At 36.7% G+C, this 20,553-nt stretch overlaps 1 protein-coding gene across 12 annotated transcripts in view; it reads right to left on the bottom strand.

The window, feature by feature from the left end:
- Window positions 1–20,553, bottom strand: part of BRAF (B-Raf proto-oncogene, serine/threonine kinase) — a 206,762-nt gene that overhangs the window by 15,644 nt on the left and 170,565 nt on the right. For 6 of the 12 annotated variants that reach the window (XM_078343622.1, XM_078343626.1, XM_078343619.1 and 3 more), the window contains 5 exons: window positions 19,872–19,918; window positions 18,963–19,081; window positions 14,715–14,846; window positions 6,629–6,763; window positions 1,041–1,194 (listed from right to left, as the gene is read on the bottom strand). In XM_078343622.1, coding sequence (XP_078199748.1) covers window positions 1,041–1,194; window positions 6,629–6,763; window positions 14,715–14,846; window positions 18,963–19,081; window positions 19,872–19,918 — 587 coding nt within the window. Of the gene's footprint in view, window positions 1–1,040; window positions 1,195–6,628; window positions 6,764–7,676; window positions 12,892–14,714; window positions 14,847–18,962; window positions 19,082–19,871; window positions 19,919–20,553 lie in introns of all 12 variants that reach the window. The other 6 variants (XM_078343620.1, XM_078343624.1, XM_078343625.1 and 3 more) reach the window with 4 other exon arrangements.

The following is a 20,553-nucleotide window of genomic DNA, read 5'->3' as shown; positions in this document are numbered from 1 at the left end:
ACAGCATTCTTTTCATCATAAGTAGAATCTTGCTGGTCAAAGAATATACGGAGGACAGAAATTTCATGAGACACAATGATAAGGTGATTACTAAATATGCATTATGAGAGGTAAGAATGATCTAATAATCACTTCAAAAAAATCTATTACCTGGTGTTTGGCAACTAGAATTATCTCAAAGAAAAACATACCTAAAAGTTCTCACAGAATTCTGTGAAGATTTTTTGCAGGGGAGGGACTGAGTGCAAAAGGGGCAATGCACTTGCAACGAAGTTTGACTTCTACATGAGCAAGACATCTTTAATGTATTTTTTTTAAAGTTATTTAAAAAGAACTCCAATTTATAACACTTTCCCACTAAAAATCCAAAGCTAAGACATTTTACTCATGTCAAACATGCCACTCCTCAGCAATATTTTTGGTCACCTGCACTCACAATTTACAAAAAGAAATTTAGTTTATTGCTTCAAGAAAATAAAGGACATCCACATTTTCCAAACTGTTATAAAAAGAGTTATAGAAAAAGTATTAAGAATAAAAATATAATTATTAAATTCTAGTGACTTCCTAAATCAGATCTGTTCAGTTTGCCTTATCTAACCCAGGTTAACCTACTGACAACTTCCCACCTGCAAACATAGGAACAGGTATGCTCTTCTTCTGGAGTCCCTAGTGGACATGTGATAGCTAGTAATAAAATTTGCATGAGAAAAACTGAAGTTTAATACTTAAAATAACCAAGTGAACAAAACAAACCCGGAACAGAAAGTAAAGCCTCTAGAAGAGGCACTGCCAATTTTTAGCAATGTCCATGTATTTTAACCCTTGGATGTTAAAAATCCAATGTTAAGTATAAATTTTAGTTTGGGGAAAAATTACATCTAGTCTTTAACCACACGAATGTTATTTGGTTTACCTTAAAAAAAGAATATTTTATTCAGTTTAACATATAAGCAAACATATATTCATTTATTTTCTTTTTTTTGTTGCTACTCTCCTGTACTTTCTCACTCATTTGTTTCAGTGGACAGGAAACGCACCATATCCCCCTGCCTGGATGGGTGTTTTTGGAGAAGCACAAGCATATAGACTAAAATCCTCTGTTTGGAAACCAGCCCGATTCAAGGAGGGTTCTGATGCACTGCGGTGAATTTTTGGCAATGAGCGGGCCAGCAGCTCAATAGAGGCGAGAATCTACAAAAAAAAAAAAATAATAAAAATAAAAAAAAAAAGAAAAAAATAAAAGAAATAAAGAAAAAAGAAAAAAAAAAGAAAGAAAAAAGAAAAAGAAAAAACAGAAAGAAGAATGAAAATCTGGGTGGCATAAATTTTTAAGAGTCCCATCACACTTTACCAGAAAGCACCTGAAATCTTACACAGTTTTCAGTATTGTCATAAATGCTTGCAAAAATATATGTAAAGAAACTGGTATTTTTTCTTAAAAAGAAAATTATCTCTGTAAATTAAATTGGGAGAGTAATTCACAGTTAACTTTTATTTATATTTTAGATCATTTGTTAGTCTGGAAACAGTAAATAATACAAGAATTTAAAACAAATCTTACACCTTTTTGTTACAGACCATGAGTCTCTTTTGGGAAGAAGATAGAGTACAAATAAGTAAAGCAAAGCACTATATGACTGTCTCTAAACAGAACTATCACAGCTACTTGCCCTTTAAAGAAACCTAGCAATGGGGAATGTTTTACATACACCTAATTTTTTTTTTTGAGAGTGTCTGGCTCTGTTGCCCAGGCTGGAGTGCAGTGGCGCAATCTCGGCTCACAGCAACCTCCACCTCCTGGGTTCAAGGAATTCTCCTGCCTCAGCCTCCTGAGTAGCTGGGACTACAAGTGCATGCTACCATGCCTGGCTAATTTTTTTTTTTTTTTGTATTTTTAGTAGAGACAGGGTTTCATCATATTAGCCAGGATGGTCTCAATCTCCTGACCTCGTGATCCACCTGCCTTGGCCTCCCAAAGTGCTAGGATTACAGGGGTGAGCCACTGTGCCTGGCTATATACACTTAATTAAAAGCAGAACCCCAGGGACCCAGAGTGCTAGCAGCACATGAGAACTGACAGGTGACAACCCAAGATCAAAGACAGGTGAACTCTACATAAAATGTAGAAATTAACATATTTTAAGGTATAAAGAAACAGGTTATATCCTTGAAGGCATACAGCATAATGCATGTTCATAATCATGAAACATGTTTAAAGGGCTTGGCATAATGCCTGGCCTATAATAAGTACTCAACAAAACTTCAGCAGCTATTATTATTACTTTTGTTATTGTCCTGATCTACCAATTTTTTTTTTTTTTTTTTGAGACAGAGTCTTGCTTGCCACCCAGGCTGGAATGCAGTGGCGCAATCTCAGCTCACTGCAACTGCCACTTCCTGGGTTATATCGATTCTCCTGCCACAGCTGCCCAAGTAGCTGGGATTACAGGTGTACACCACCACACCCAGCTAATTTTTTGTATTTTTAGTAGAGATTGAACATGGGGTTTCGCCATGTTGGCCAGGCTGGTCTCAAATTTCTAACCTCAGCTGATCTGCCTGCCTTGGACTCCCAAAGTGCTGGGATTACAGACATGAGCCACTTGCCTGGGTGAAATTTTTTTTTTTTTAAGATGGAGTTTCACTCTTTGTTGCCCAGGCTGGAGTGCAGTGGTGTGATCTCAGCTCACTGCAACCTCCACCTCCTGGGTTCAAGTGATTCTCCCGTCTCAGCCTCCCGAGTAGCTGGGATTACAGGCACCCGTGACCACACCCGGCTAATTTTTGTATTTTTAATAGAGATAGGGTTTCACCATGTTTGACAGGCTGGTCTCAAACTCCTGACCTCAGGTGATCCTCCTGCCTTGGCCTTCCAAAGTGCTGGGATTATAGGTGTGAGCCACCACACTCGGCTGAAAATTTTTTTTTAAATTAAACTTTTTTAAAAAAAGTAATCTTTGTGATGATTAATACATGACAAAGAAGCAGTTACAAAAAATTTTAAATTCTAAGTATAGCGTGCAAATAAAAATTAAAATAGTACAGAAAGGTATAAAGAGTACAAGGCTCTTAAATCCTGCCCTCCAGGGATAACCACTGTTAAGAGTCTATACTTGCTTCTGTACCTTTTTTTTTTTTTTTGAGATGGAGTGTCACTCTATTGCCCAGGCTGGAGTGCAGTGACGCAATCTCAGCTCACTGCAACCTCCGCCTCCCAGGTTCCAGCGATTCTCCTGCCTCAGCCTCCCAAGTATCTGGGATCACAGGCATAAGCCACCATGCCTGGCTAATTCTGTATTTTCAGTACAGATGGGGTTTCACCATGTTGCCCAGGCTAGTCGCAAACTCCTGACTTCAGGCGATCTGCACACCTCGGCCTCCCAAAGTGCTGGGATTACAGGTGTGAGTCACCATGCCCAGCCTCTTCTGTAACTTTTTAATGTATGAAAATAGAGCCTACTTGTACAACCTTTTAAAGTATCAGGCTGGGCACTGGGGCTCATGCCTGTAATCCTAGCACTTTGGCAGGCCAAGGCAAGACGATCACTTGAGCCCAGGAGTTCAAGACCAGCCTGGGCAACATAGTGAGACTCTATGTTTATTAAAAAAAAAAAAACAAAACAAAACCCAAAACCCAAAAAGAAATTAGTTGGGTGTGGTCCTGAGCACCTGCAGTACCAGCTACTTGGGAGGCTGAGGTGAGAGGATTGCTTGAGCCCAGGAGTTTGAGGCTGCAGTGGGCTATGATTATATTACTGCACTCCAGCCTGGGCAACAGAACAGACCTTCCCTATTTAAAAAAAAAAAAAGGTATCATACTACATTTTGTTTTCTGTTTTGTCTTCTTTTTCTCTCACCAATATCCATGTCATCTTACGGTTAACTTACTCTTAATGTCTTTAATTTTTCTTATTATAGTAAACGTTGTTATATATATCTGAATACTTACAAAATAGGTTATAAAGCACAGATTTTTAGAATTATTTTGAATTTATGGATTCTACCAAGTTCTTCCAAATGCTGAACAATTTACACTCCCACCAAATCTTTAACATTTTAGAAAGTATGCTCTTCCTCACTTCCCAACATTGTTACCAGTGCTGATATTACCAACCTGAGAGGCAAAATTAAAATGTATTTCACTGTTGTGTGTCTTTGCATTTTACTGACTGCCATGGAAATCTTTACACCTTTTCATTCACTATTTGTATTTCTTATGTGAATCACCTTTCATATTCTCTTTGCCCATTTTCTATTGATTGTCTTTTATGTATTGATTTGTAGGAGTCCTTTGTATATTATAAACATTTACTTTTGGTTCTATATGCTACAATTATTCTTTTTATCTTTCAATGTTATTTTTCTATATAGAAGTTAAAAAATTTTTAACATACTCACATCTGCTAATTTTTTTCTTGTATACCTTCTGAATTTTGTCTATTAAGAAAGCCTTTTCTACCTCAAAACTATAAAAAGATTTCATATTTTATTGTTTTTTAAAACATATAGATCTTTAGCCATATAAAATTTATGTGGCACATAACAGTATGGTGTGAAAAGATCCTGTAATAAAAATCTTAAAATAACACTTAAAAGGGATAGACTCCAATAATCTGGAAAGTTCATATATGGACTTCCTTTTTTGAAACCATGTAATTAATGAAATGCTATAATTAGAAGTAGGAGCTAAGCATTTTGCCCCTTTTAATATCATTTAAAAAGTGGGCCTAAGGATGTACTTTGCATTATTAATGTCAATCAACCATGCTAAGTAAGAAACCTGAGCACCATGATGTGAAAAAAGAACATGGGACAGGGTCGTGCTGAAACTGGTCAGCAGCACTGGTCTCTCATCAGGACAGGCTCAACCCAGAGGTTTCCTGATTTAGAAAACAAACAAACAAACAAAACAAAAAATAAAAACTCTTCCTCAAAGGAAAAGTAACTTTGAACCCTGGTAAATGAAACTTTTATCTACCCACCCAACCACTTAGGTTCCCTTTTCTTCTCTTAGGCAACAACCTGAGAGACTTGTTAAAACCATCAATTCTATCTTCTTTAATTCTTTAGAGAAGAATAAAATTTTTTAGATTTAAAAATAAAGGATGAGTGAATCTCATTCCTTAACAGTGACTTCTGTCTGAGTTAGCCAGGACTGGGTATTCAAACGCCTAAGAGTTCATAAATGAACACTCCAGTAATTATGGTAGAAGGGTTACTACGGGAGACAGGACTTCTCACTAGAAACTGTACTGATTTATCAATTTATCAAGGCATTTTTTTTTTTTTTTTTTTGAGACACAGTCTCACTCTGTTGCTCAGGCTGGAATACAGTGGCGCAATCTCGGCCAACTGCAACCTTCACCTCCTGGGTTCAAGCAATTCTCCGTCTCAGCCTCCCAAGTAGCTGGATTCACAGGCTCCTGCCACCACGCCTGGCTAATATTCATATTTTTAGTAGAGATGGGGTTTGACCATGTTGGCCAAGCCGGTCTCAAACTCCTGACCTCGTGATCTGCTTGCCTCAGCCTCCCAAAGTGCTGGGATTACAGGCATAAGCCACTGTGCCCAGTCCAAGGAATATTTACCCAGTGCTATCAGGAGCTCCCTAAGTATCAGAAAACACTGCATTTATATTACAATATCTACTAAAGCTTAACTCTGTAAGCTAGTTGAGGTATTTAATTACAGTTGTGTGTGTGTGTGTTTTTTTTTTTTGGAGACAGTCTTGCTTTGTTGCCCTGGCTGGAGTGCAGTGGCGTGATCTCAGCTCACTGTAGCCTCCACCTCCTGGGTTCAAGCGATTCTTATGCCAGTCTCCCAGGTAGCTGGGATTACAGGCTCCTGCTACCATGCCCAGCTAATTTTTGTATTTACGTAGAGATGGGGTTTCACCATTTTGGCCAGGCTGGTCTCAAACTCCTGACCTCAGGTGATCTGCCCCCCTTGGTCTCTCAAAGTGCTGGGATTATAGGTGTGAGTCACTGTGCCTGGCCTTAGTTACGGTTCTTTGTGAGACTTATTAATTTAAGGCTTTATCTTTCCAATATGGAATTAAAAAAAGCAATGAGTTATCAAGAGTTAGGTAAAGGCAGGTTGAGCTGACAACTACCTTACTGCCTTTTCTTTTTTGTGCCCAGGCAGAAATGCCCCTCAAAAAGACCTAGTATTAAAGGAAAGCTTAGAATCTTTATTTTACCACGAAGAAGAAATAAAGCAGTTGCTGGTTCACAAAATCTGGTCTGTGGACCACGAGGGTAACCACGAAGTCAAACTATTTTTGTAATAACAACTAAGACATTATTGCCTTTTTTACTGTCATTATTTTACAAGCATAAGTAGAGTTCTTCAATAATTTTTAATTGTGTAAAAGGGTTCAAAGACTGAGAAGTCTGAGAATGCCGGATAAATGCAAAGTCTTTCTGAATATTTTGTATTGGGACCCCAAATTTCTAGGTGTACCACTGCTCAACCCTCATGAAACCATCTTAATGTGTTTACTTGTCTGGAGTCTGCAGATAGAATCTAAACACATGAAATACAGACTGTGTGCCCAAAAAAGTGCTCAGAAATCTGTCTATGAATATTAGTCTGTTCTTTTGGGTAGCATGAAGCTTTCTCTTACTTGTGGAAACAGTGGTCTCTCATCTCTTTTCTTTTTGAGGCACTCTGCCATTAATCTCTTCATGGCTTTTGGACAGTTACTCCGTACCTTACTGAGATCTGGAGATAGGTATCCTCGTCCCACCATAAAAATTATCTGGAAAGAGAGAAAAAAAAAAGGCAAATAATTCAACCTTGTAAACAAGTTGAAAAATATACTTCACATTCACTGAAATCACAATAAGCTGTACACTTACAGTTTATGATGTATGTATTACACCTCAAGAAAAAGTTTTAAAAAACTAATGCCACATCATGACTGTGTCCCCAATACAAGTAGCTGCAGGCTCAAATCTTGATGGATCCCTGGACTGTGGCAAAAGTTCTCTAATTGCTCCCCTGCTTTTGATCTCTCCTTATCCAGTCCATTTTCCCACTCACAGGGTAACCATCTAAAACAGATCTTTTTTAAAGATTATCTTCTTTAAAGAAATAATTTATTCAGCACATCTTGCTGTTGGACATTGTGGTAAGCCCTTTATACATGTGAAGGGAAAACGAAGGAGGTTAACATTTTAGCAGTTGTTTTGTCATCTGCATTTTAAGCCCTTTCACTGTGGAAACGCTAATGGGCCATTTGGTTTCCTCCCCCAGAGGAGGGAAGGAGAAGCCATTAGGAGCTAAAATCTTCTGTTTAATGAAGTACAAATGCTTGTCTTCCCTGTATTCAGAGATTTATAATTTTTTCTAATTTCTTAATTTCCTAATATTTTGCCTCTTTTGACAGGCAGAGATAGATGTTAAGAGTCTTGAGACTCAGGGAGGATAGCCTGAAAGAAGGGCTTTTGATCTTAGAGGGAATAGGTCCAACAGGGGCAGAGTAGAGGCTAAAGTGGAGAAAGCCTGTAAGAGATCCCTGCTACAGGGCAGAGCTGATGAATTTTAGAAACGGTCAAGCTTGATATATTGTGTTATTTCCTGTTTGCTGCTGTTGTGACTCTTAACTGCCAGCCATTAGTAAAGCTTTGATTGCAATGTGGTCTCTATATGGTAGAGGTTAAAGGATGTACCTTGGAAAGAGATACTGAATTGAGGGGAGTACAGTTTTCTTCCACAATGTCCCCTACTGAAGCCACACCATCATATCATCATCATTTTAATGGAAGACAGCAGTCTTAGACTTCTGGGAGCAACCTGGAATAATACCTTGGAGCAACAGTTGATAAACAACACCCAGAAGAATGTAAAGTACTTCAAACAGGGGTCTTCTAAGTTGAGAGAAAGGATCTGGAGTGCCTATAGTCATATATTATGGTCAGCAATTCAGGTATTCTTACTTGGCTATCAATGGAAAAGGTAGCTCTGAAAGGCAAAAAAACTTTGGGACACTTGGATACTAGATGTCATCTAATTTAATCCTCAAAAAAGGAATTCTACAAGGTTGGTATTGATCCCATTTTACAGATAAGGAATCCAAAGCTCAAATAAATTAACTTGCCTGAGATAATAGGATTTGTAGAGAAATCTATCCCAATACAAAGCTACTTTTAACTTTTTTACTGCTGCTGTTCCTACTCTGCTTGTAATGCCCTCCCTGACCCTGCTCTAGCTACCTGAAATCCAGATGAATCAAGGCCTAACTGAAAGGTAATCATGCTTATCATACCTTTCTTTACATACTGAGAAGTAATAATGGTTCTCCTTCCTACAACTAGCTATGATAATCATTTACTGCCTTGTATGGTTATTAATCTTTTTGTGATAGGTATCTTATCTAAGTTCTCCAATGAGACTATGGGTGCTTGTAAGGCAGAGAGATTGTGACTCATACATACATATTTAAAAAAATATTCTTAAAAAATATCTATAGTATTTAGTTAAACACCTCCAGTATTTAACATAACCTTGTGGACACAAGAGGTTTTCAATGTTTATTCATTAAGGTGAGTGATAACTTTTTGCTAGTTGATTAGCCATGTCATATATCTATAGCCCTTAAATTAGGGTCAAGTATCACCAGGGTTACATGAAGACTTTACCAAAGGTATAAAGACATGGTGTGTTTTTTTTTATTATTTTAATTTGAGACAAAGTCTTGCTCTGTTGTCGAGGCTGAAGTGCAGTGGTGCAATCTTGGGTCACTGCAACCTCCCCCTCCTGGGTTCAAGAAATTCTCCTATCTCAGCCTCCTGAGAAGCTGGGATTACAGGTGTGTGCTGTCACGCCCATCTAATGTTTGTATATTTTTTTTTAGTAGAGATGGGGTTTCAGCATGTTGGCCAGACTGGTCTCAAACTCCGGACCTCAAGTGATCCACCCACCTCAGCCTTCTAAAGTGTTAGGATTACAGACGTGAGCCACCATGCCCAGCCAACATGGTGGTTTTAAGGGAATTAATTTCTACAACCATCAACCTACTCATATCCCCTTTTAAAAAACTGATTTGCCAGAGAACCACTCAAGTGGAGGTGTAACACCTATCTTCTTTTCCCATTCTCTCTGTTATAACTGCCCTTCTACCACTTTACACAAGCCACACCTTTTACCCATATGTAACCTAACTATAGTACACATTGTCCCAAGGTGTAAAAACCTCTGGGGCAATGAAGAGACATTTCCAAATACTGGTGTCAACTGGGCTCAAACGAATGGGTAACAAGTCTGTTCGTTTCCAATTCTTTACTTTCAAAAATATTAACTGAAATGTCAGTTGAGCTTTTAAAACATTTTTAATGACAAGTTACTATGTAAATTTTGGTACTTTATAGGAATGTATCACTCAAATGATTGAGTGATACCATGTGCAGTAAAGAATTAAAATTAACCTTGCCCAAAGACAGAGCTACCCTTTGCTCTTGGATCCTGGGAGGTAATCACTAAGCCCTTGAAATGTTCTGCCTGATCAGTGTCTGTTTATCTGGGGGCCATGGGCCATGAGCCATGAGAGATAGTCTAGGCTAACAATGTGATTTACAGAGGGGCTCTGGAGCATGTGGCATCAGCTTGATCTCTACAGGAGCTGTAAACTAAGGTCAGCTCTGCAGGTGGTCAACCACATCTATGTGACTGAACTGCAATAAAAACTCTAGATTCCAAGTCAGGTGATTATTCCCTGGTTGGCAATAATCCATGTATCTTGTCACACACTGCTACTGGAAGCTCTGTCCACAACTCCACTGGGAGAGGGTGACAAAAAGTTCCTGAATTTTGTCCTATAAATTTCTTACAAGAACACTCCCAAATTTTGTCCTGTAAGTCTCTTCCCTTGTTAATTTTAATATACACTCTTTCACTGTAATAAACTGTAACTGTAACCGTAACAGCTGTCAGTGGTCTTGAGCAGCTTTCACTGAGTTTTCAGGGAGTCCCTTTAACAAATCTGAAGCTGGGTCTTAGGGACCACTAAACTGCGTGTGGTTGTAACAAAACTCCTGCCTTTCTCATCTTAGAATTTAAATACAATTTCTCAGTACTTACCTCTTTAGAAATGAAATAAGGAAAGGATCAATACTAAGTCCTAGTATCTAGTGTCCTAACAGAAGAGTTGTATTTATCCACAGATAGATACATTAATTGAAGGGAAAAGAAAAGTCCATGTCATTCATTAAGATACATATTTCCAATATAATTTTACCTTCTAATTTTCCATATATAAAAACTTACATGTTACTTTCATCAGTTATATGTTACTTGTAACAATAACGTAATTCAGAATTAAAAAAAATTAATCAGAGCTTGAAGTTAACAATTTTGTAAAACTCTAAATTTAAACTTACATACATATTTTTATTGCAGAGTTGTAACTTAATCGATAAAAGGCTTTAAAACATACAAATATGTTATATTAGGATGAAGTTCTGTAAGACAAACAATACAAATAGTTTGAGGAGAAAAAAAGAACCATGTAAAACTTCCAGAAATTAATGAAGAAGTTCAGTATTTTTTAAGAGGCATAAAATCAGTATGGTTTTTAGATTTGAATACATACATTTCAAAAAGATATATATATATCTAATATTATAGTCTTACTTTAAAACATTAATAGAATATACTGGAAATTACATTATTTGCAATTATTTAAACTTAAGGTAAAAACTTTAAATGCCAACTTAAAAAATGTACAAGGAGGTATGTAGTTTTTTCAAGATTCTTTCAGGAGGAATGTGAGAAAAAAAATTGAAGACAACTCTCATGTTTTTATAGATCCCACAGAATTTAGTTAGGGCAGAGCACAAAGCAGGCAACCTTCAGTATCTGCTGGGGTGGGGTGCAGAAGCTGACTGATGAAGAAACAGAAAGAAGAAAAAAGGCAACGTTTTTCCTAGATATTCATGGATAGAAGATGCATGTGGCACATATACTATGAAATCAATACCTTGGCTTGAAATTCTAGGACTGGTTCTTTATACTTTCAACCCACGCTCAGCACTCCTGGCATATTGACCCTGTCATTCACTCCATGGTATCACTGGAGCACATGTGTGCTCACTTTCAGTATCACCGCCAGCACGACCTCAACAGAACTGCCCATGCCATTAAGAGCAGAGCCTATGCTTTGTTTTATTCATTTTGAATCCCTCTATATCCCATACTACTTTGCATTAGTTGGCATTAAAAACATTTTCTATTAAAATAATTTGTCTGTTGATAAGAGACTGGTACTTGCTTCCTGTTTCTTCAGATCTTGTGCTTAGAACCTGCCACCATGCTGTGAGAAAGACCAATGAAGAGGTCCTTTAAGACCTTCGAAGAGGTCTGCAAGGAAAGGCTCGTGTGGAGAATAACTGAGCTTTGAGCTTCTAGCTAGCACCAATTTGCCAGGTATGTGAATGAGCCACTCTAGAGTAGATTCTTTTAACACCGAGTCAATCTACTCTAGTCAATACGGTGTGAAACAGATTAGAACCTTCCTCACTGAGAACAGCCGAACCTACAGATTAATATTTTAAGCTACCACATTCTGGGTGGTTTGTTATACAGCAATTATAACTGGAATACACTTGAAATAATGGATATATGTTATTTATTCTTCTAAGAAGACACAGCAATTCTGCTCCAAGAAAAGAAAACCACGAAGGTATAGTCAATATACCTAACTTAAATGAGCACATTATTAATCCCAATTTACAAGAGAAAGCGCACTGAAGGAGGGAAGAATAGGGTGATTAGAGAGAAAAATATTGGAATGATAAAGAGGGTGGGGGGATGACAATGTGATTTACCAGACTTTTAGTGCTAGGGTAAATAAAGGTAAAAAGGCAAACTGCTTTACAAAGGGCTAAGAGATCTATTTTAGAAAAGAATCTGATTTTTGAAACTGGAAGAAATTCTTTAGCCAAATTCTCTTATTTTTGGGGTGACTGAAAAAAGAAAAAAGGCTGGGTACAGGCTCATGCCTGTAATCCCAGCACTTTGCGAGGCTGAGGTGGATGGATCATGAGGTCAGGAGTTTGAGACCAGCCTGGCCAATGTGGTGCAACCACATTTCTACCAAAAATACAAAAAAATTAGGCAAAGTGGCACATGCCTATAACCCCAGCTACTCAGGAGGATGAGGTAGAAGAATTGCTGAACCTGGGAGGCAGAGGTTGCAGTAAACTGAGATTAGGCCACTGTACTCCAGCTTGGGTGACAGAGTAAGACTCCGTCTTGGAAAAAAAAAAAAGAAAGAAAGAAAGAAGAAAGGGGAAAAAAAAAAAGACACCCAGAGAGGTAGGTAGACCGGGTCATGCAAATCTGGAGTCCAAGGCCTGCCATTACATCAAACTGCTTTATCAACTGTGCTCTGAATTTACAGGCAAAATCTGCCACCTCAGATTATGGGCATGAGAGTCTAGGGGAATGGTATTCACATTGCACAGTAAAGAATATTCCTGGATTCTTAAACAGATATCTAATCTGAGAGCCATAAAGATCCAAGTATAGAGACAGCAAAAGAAAAATCAAAGGATGAATGGAACAATACCTGGGGCAACTTCATTGAGGATGGCCATAGTTAACCCTTCAAAATGTGGGGTTTCATAGAAAGTACTATTTGACGAAAGTCAACTAGAGGGTAATGAAGCAGAATGGGGGTAGCTGTAAGAGGATATCATTCTTTTACCTCCTTCATCTCCATCAAATACTTAACTTGGTTTCAGACTAGCAAATTCCAGAAGGTTCTAACTATACTATTAGAAAGAATTAACTAGTAAAGGCCTTACCCTTCTGTTGGTCACACACTCCTCTCATGGAGAGTAAGCCCTTGCCACATCATTTATTATACTCCCATGGAGGACAAAGCACCTAAAATGCCAAGAAGTGGATGAGTGTAGAACTCTGGGATGCTTTTATCTGTATTTTGGAGATAATACTTGTTTCTATATTATAATTTGATTATTGTATTAAAATAAACGTATTCACTGACAAATGAATTTCATCCAGATTTTAGGTTCATAAATTTTTATTAATTTGTAGTCTATATGATAAATCAACTGAAACTAAACTGAAAATCCATAGTAATTCCTCCAGAAAAATATTATGTACAGGAAAAGTGAACATGGTACAGGATGTTATGCTGTATGATTGAATTAATAAGACTGTAAGAGGTAGAGCATATGAAGCTTGTAAATCAGAGACCATTTGGCTACCCAGGCTTCCATCGTCAAATCAATCATTTCAGTGATCTATATCTATCACAAGTACAGTAAGTACAATGTTTCAATTATGTTCTTTAGCTGAAATTTCAGTCCATCCTGAATCTTAGTTTCATGCAGGCTTAAAACATCAGATCCAAAGTCATGTTATTTCATACTCAAAGCTAAGACTCAACATTCTAAAGCTATGAAGTAGTTAGAAAGGCCAACAGCAACTAAAATTTAGTTTTATAATGAACTGGGCAGAAATGTAGCCATTTTTAAAAATCATCAAACACAGTCAAGATCATTGTTGTGTAAGGGCCATATGGTGATTCAATAAGCACACACACAAAGTTCATGGTGACTTAAGAGATAATTTCTCCAATATCACTATAGTTGAAGTGAGAAAGCTACTCAGAGCTAGCATCAAAATGACAGCCACACATTTATATACAAAAAATACAATTTCATCAGGTTGGGAAGCCATGATGAAATACCTAAAAAGCTTGCACTTAAAAAAATTATTTAGATTGGTGACTCTCAACTTTGGTCTATATTGGAATCACCTGGGAAACAGAAAAAAAATGCAGGTGAGTGGATCCTTCCCCATTTAATTAGAATCTGCTCTAGTATCTCCATTTTTAAACAAAATTCCCAGTGATTCTGGGGCAAATCACAGCATAAAGTCTAAGTACTCTTTAATCAAAGTTTATGTGGTCAACTGGTGTTTTCTATTAACAGTATAACTCCTGTAATCTCTCTACACACACAAACCTTTTAAAATACAGTTATCCAAGGTAATTTTAGTAAAGACAATTCACTTTTCTTAGCCAATTTTAAGTCTAAGCAAGCTTACTGAGTCAGAGAGAGAAAAAGCTAAGAGCTCCATGAGGCTATGTTAGCACCTTTTGGAAGGTAAGGGACAGGGAACAGGAACTTAGGAAGGAAAGAAGTAAAAAATTACCCTCCTACTAGAATTCTCATCATAGAAAAAAAATCAAAGCATGATTCCTTCCATTTACCTAGTTTTAAAAATTAAAGAATTCAAGAAATCTTAATAATTTTAAAAGAATTTAATATAAAAAAAGCTCATAGCTGAGTACCTGTTCTGACAGCACAATTTGTGATACAGTGAAAAGTTTCAAGCCCAGAAGCTACAGTAGCAGAGCTCATTCTTCTAACTGTGCTATAGTCAAGAAATACCCATTGTTGTATCTGTAGTTTCTAGTCAGAAAGTCAGGAATTTTATTCCATTGTAACATTTATGGCTGATATTTTGAGAAAAGGACTTACATGTTGCTATTACTGCCAAAAGTATACAAGTATACAAATGATTTCTAAAACTGGTAAAAAAAAAAAAAAAAGACACAAAACCCAAAACCAAGAAATCTATTTTCATGCTTACCCACGACTTACCACTTATTTTCTAAAACTAACTGGAGCCTTGTATACAGATGGTAAAATAAATACCAAGAGGTGGTAAATATTTACCTGGTCCCTGTTGTTGATGTTTGAATAAGGTAACTGTCCAGTCATCAATTCATACAGAACAATCCCAAATGCATATACATCTGACTGAAAGCTATATGGATTTTTATCTTGCATTCTGATGACTTCTGGTGCCTATTAGAACATACAAAGAAAAATGTTCTAGTTAATTCTTCCCTCAACTGAATAAAGACTGAAAAAACACACGACTGTAATTCCTAGAGTAATGCTTTTATCATTAAAACACCTGTCTAATATGTAATCAATTCTCTTGATAGTCAAAGAAATACAACTGATTAAGATGAAGAAAAAAAAAACCCCTCTGCTCTATAAACTCAGAAAGAGACAGTATTAGCAGAGATTTTGTCTTGTATTACTAAGATTTTATAATTTAGTAATTAATTGAGGCAATTTTCTTTCTGCACAAAATACTATTAAGTGCCATTTGAATTATTCCTATGACTTACCCTATTAGAATCAGTTCCCACTTCCCATTCCTGACTCAGCAAAGAAATATTAAACTTGTGGTTATGAGATGCTTGGAAGCAGCACAACTACTGTAGTAACTGTCTTAGAATTTAAGTTTTCTCACTGGTACAAACAACTTTTCTCATCTCAGGACACCTTAGAAAATAATGATAGAATTTCAAGACTGATAAACTCAAATCCCCTTTCAATCTATTGAATAAGCATATGGTATAAACATGCCATGGATACTTTATTAAAAGCAAGACAGTGGGTAGATTTAGTAGAAGATGGTATAGAGAATCTTTTGGCTGCTGCTTCTGGTGCAATGAAACAATCATATTTTCTATATTTTAGTCACTGTATTGCACAGACTTCTTATTTACATAAAATGCAACAAACAGTTGGTTAAATATTAACTAAAAAGTGTTCTTCTTTCACCTTGAGTCTTCTGTATTGTTTCATTTGGAAGGAAGTGAAATGGCAGTATATTAATGAAACGTTTGTGACAATGTCAATTTGACAGTGAAAGTACTCGCTTTCAAACTATGCAAAAATGGTACTAACTATGCAAAAATGGCTGAGAGACCTGGGACAAGATTCCTGGTTATTGGTCTGGGTAAGGCAGGCATCTCACAAGGAGAGGCAATAATGGCACCCAGCAACAGCTGCAAATGAGAATGACCTGTAGAGCCTTAAACCCCTCAACATTCAGACTACACTCCGGTCCAATCATGTAGCATAAGAGTCTGGGGGTCAGACTCAAACATTAATTAGTCTTTAGAGCTCTCCAGATAATTCTAATGTCCAACCAAAGTTGAGAACCACTGATGGAAGATCTGTGGGATATCCTGAAGAAAGCGAGAGGATGGAAGTGAAGGAGAAGGTTGTGTCTACTTGCCTTTGTCATACATTTTGTTCATAGTTGCTTTTAGTAATACAGTGTACTGTATTACTAAACAAAACACATGTAACTGTGAAGTAATGAGCGAGCCAGAACACTGAGAGGTTGGTATGGCAAAGGCATAATTTTCAAAGCCTGAACCAATTTTTGTGAGAGATGAAGTAGAAATCAGATGAATTTTTTTAAAATTTAGTTTTATCTTATACTGTTGTTGGTAGAGAGTTTGATGAAAAGTTGCATGTCACCTATTTTAAGAAGTGCACGATGAATCTTCAATTTAGTGATTTAATTTGTAAAAGCTCTCACAAAAGTTTCTTTCTCTTCTAAGATATAAATAAAACAAAGTTGAGAAGAATGTTGTATATAATTCAGAGGACCACATAGCCTTAGTTATGACCAAACTCTTCTCTCCTATGATACTGATGTTCCGTATTCATTTCTGAGGGGCAGTATCAATCCAGGATTGATTTAACAATGAAGGGTACTGTTGGCTATTATTCTCTTGTCTAAAACTCAGCATGGAAGAATAAAGGAAAAACCCATCTACACAGTATCAACAAAAAATAATAAGAAAATATAAAACTTTATGTATAACAAGCTACAAACTGTATAAACTAAGATTTTTGAAAAAGTAAGGACAAAACTGGAGACCTGATTCAGCATAACTTTCACATACTAGTTAAAAATTAACATACTTTAAAGGCATGTGACATTGTTTATAATTTTAGGTGTCACAATTTCAACACAGAAAATCTGTTTTCCCTCATCTTTTTAGGATATACTGCCATCTTTTTCACAAAATGTGTATGCCTTAATAAAGGTGCCAGACATCAGATTATAGTTATTAATTTTCGTATCACTTATAATTATTAATTAAAAGTTAAACATATGTTAAATAATGAAAAAAATCTAGCTAACTCCAATCACCAAATCTTAGAAACAGAAAGGGCATTTGAAATCTACTAGTCCAACTCAACATTTCAGATTAAGTGACTTAGAGGAGGTTAAGAAACTTGCAGGTTAATGGCCAAATAGGGTACCAGAATACAGATCTTCTAACTTGAAGTTCAATGTTCCATCTTGCCACTTGCCCTAATTCCACTTATTGTCGTAAGAAATCATAGCTCAATTTAACTCTAGGTTTATTTTGACAAACTTGGAGTCCTAAGTTGGACTTCCCTTTTTAGAAACTGCTACACACAGTGCTGGGCGCGGTGGCTCACACCTGTAATCCCAGCACTTTGGGAGGCTGAGGCGGATGGAGGATCACGAGATCAAGAGATTGAGACCATCCTGGTCAATATGGTGAAACCCCGTCTCTACTAAAAATACAAAAAATTAGCTGAGCATGGTGGCACGTGCCTGTAATCCCAGCTACTCAGGAGGCTAAGGCAGGAGAATTGCCTGAACCCAGGAGGCGGAGGTTGCGGTGAGCTGAGATTGCGCCATTGCACTCCAGCCTGGGTAACAAGAGCGAAACTCCATCTCAATTAAAAAAAAAAAAAAAAAGAATCTGCTACACACAGTTTGTGGCTTTAAAAGCCCTTACAACTATTCTGTTTCCAGCAGGGTACCCTGAATGTCTTCGTGCAGATTAAGTTATTTAAAGCTTAGAATTGCACTATGACGTTTGGGAAAGCTTATATTCAGCTTAGAGCCGTGGTTTTCAAACTTTTCAGTCTCAGGACTCTTTTTCACTCTTAAAAATTATTAAGGACCATAAAGAATTTTTGTTTATGTGGATTACGCCTGTGGATAGTTATCATTAAAATTTAATGGAGAAACTAAACTATTAATTCATTTACTAAAATAATAACAAGCAGATGTTAACACTAATCATCCATTTTTAATGAAAAACAACTATTATCAAAAACAAAAAAAAGTTTACTAAGAATAGTACTACAATTATCCTCTTTTTACGGTTTAGAGACGGGGTCTCACCATGCTGACCAGGCTGGGCTCAAACTCCTGGGATCAAGTGATCCTCCTGCCCCAGCCTCCCAAGTAGCTGGAACTATGGGCTCATGCTACCATGCCTGGCCTGTGATTCTCTTCAATGTCTAGCTTAACAGCAGCCCACTGGATTCTCATATTTGCTTCTGCACTCAATCTGTTGCAATGTCTTGTTTTGGTTGAAGGATATAAAAAGAACCTGGTCTCACAAAGGGAAGACCTTGCTGACCCTCTAAAATGGTACGAGGGACCCTTTTAAGAATGCTGTTTCAGGGAATGATTTATATGACTGACCTTTCCACAGCTTGCTACCACTGCACAGAAGTTTTAGTTCTTTTCATTTAGAACTTCTCTTTCTTCTTTTCCAAAAAGCAAAAAGCAGGAAGAAAGAGAAAGAAAAAGCTATGCCAAGACAGCACAAGGCTGACTGTTAATCTACCTCTCATTTGTCTTTTCCAGATGCCCCATAATTATGAGATTCTTTCTAGTCTAAAGGAAGTAACTTTCCAATTTAGGCTTAAATAAGATTGTGAAATAGCTTCTCTGCTAAAAGGAGTAGTTCTCTAAGCAAAACCAGAATAATGGCTATGGATCACACCTGCCTTAAATTCCACACCTGTTTTTTTTTTTGAATAGGGTACACAGAACATTTTGAACACAAAATATTTTAAACAATTTTGAATAAAATATGAAACACTGTTTATAAGACATATATTTTTGTTTGAAACACACTGAAACTGGTTTCGTAATATTCAAGGATAAAGAAAAAAGTTAAAAAATCTATTTACATAAAAAATAAGAACATTGATTTTTGTGAATACTAGGAACTATGAAAATGCTGTAATTGAAACCTTCAATGACTTTCTAGTAACTCAGCAGCATCTTAGGGCCAAAAATTTAATCAGTGGAAAAACAGCCTCAATTCTTACCATCCACAAAATGGATCCAGACAACTGTTCAAACTGATGGGACCCACTCCATCGAGATTTCACTGTGGCTAGACCAAAATCACCTATTTTTACTGTGAGGTCTTCATGAAGAAATATATCTGAGGTGTAGTAAGTAAAGGAAAACAACAGATCTCATTTTCCTATCAGAGCAAGCACTATGAAGATTTAAGGTAAGAGATCTAATTTCTTTAATTCTGTAATATGATATTCTCTAAAACATAGTACTTCATCTTTCCTTTTAAAGTAAGTATGTCTAAAACAATGATTAGTTCTATTCAGCCTATATAATCTGCTTTTAAGATTTTTGGGCTTTAAATGTGCTAGAATGAGGTGAGATGCTTTCCTAAGTTTAAGAGAGAACATGAAACTTTCCCATTAGATTTTAGCAATGTAGGCCCATATATTCTCTTGGCACTGCTGGACAAGCTATAAAGGCTCTTCATTGGAATGAAGATGCTGGCAGACAGTATCTTAATCTGCACTTAGAGAAGAAGACATATTATATTTTTCTCACCTCATTGTTAGATAATTTAGAACCTTCAGCTATATTTCAACTACCACTAAGCAAAGTCAGAGGTCTGAAAGGGACTAGTAGATAGCTACGAAACTATCAGTTTTATAGTGCTGATAAAATGTAAGCAAGTGATCAAAAAATCCTACTATTGGAAAGGCTTTTGATAGATTTTCTTGCAATGTTCAGTTGTCGAGAAACCAAAAGCAGGCTGTACTATCCTGCTCTCCTATACATGCATACACAATCCTTTATGAATTCTCTTTACAGTATATCAAACGTAGCATGAAAACTGTTTTTACATAATGTGAAGACAAAATGCAGAAGAAAAAGTCAGGATGCTTTCAAACTTCGCAGACAAATTTCAGGAAGGATACTATTACTCTTGAGGTCTCTGTGGATGATTGACTTGGCGTGTAAGTAACTGAAAAACAAAACATCATTTTAACCTGAGTAGGGCTAAAGGACTCTGGCCTCAAAATCTATAGAACATACTTAGGGGTGTAAAGACTTATTTAGAATCATGATACAACTGAAAATTGTACATTGTGATAAACCCTTCACAGAATATTAAAGTAGCTATAAATGAATTTAAGATTACAGGAACATATCACTATAATGGTACAGTCAAAATCTTGTTTTCTATTAAAAGACTTTGTTTTATCTTTTACTAGTTACCAATACAAACCTTTCATTCCAGTCAAGCCTCTTTATCCATGTCCCTTAAATATACCTTGATACTTAATCCCACCACTGTATTCAATGCTCCCCTCCTACACCCAACCTTCCAAATTAGCTTTCATTCTATTTTCCACCTATTTATATCCATCCTTTAAGACTGAATACAAATTCTAACTCCTGAGTGAAGCTTTCCCATGACTAACCCAACTGAAAGAGATCTTTCACTGTTCAGCTTATGTAGTAATCATCATAATAATGGCTTGATTAATGTGTTTTTTCAATGTGCCTATGTTCACTTCCATTTGGAATGTAAACTACTAGAACACACAGTTTGATAATTAAAATGAAAGAGTTGTTGTCATATACTCTTAAAATATC

The sequence above is a fragment of the Callithrix jacchus genome, chromosome 11 (genome assembly GCF_049354715.1).
Source record: "Callithrix jacchus isolate 240 chromosome 11, calJac240_pri, whole genome shotgun sequence".
Classification (NCBI taxonomy): Eukaryota; Metazoa; Chordata; class Mammalia; order Primates; family Cebidae; genus Callithrix; species Callithrix jacchus.
This window is presented reverse-complemented; position numbering and strand designations above follow the sequence as displayed.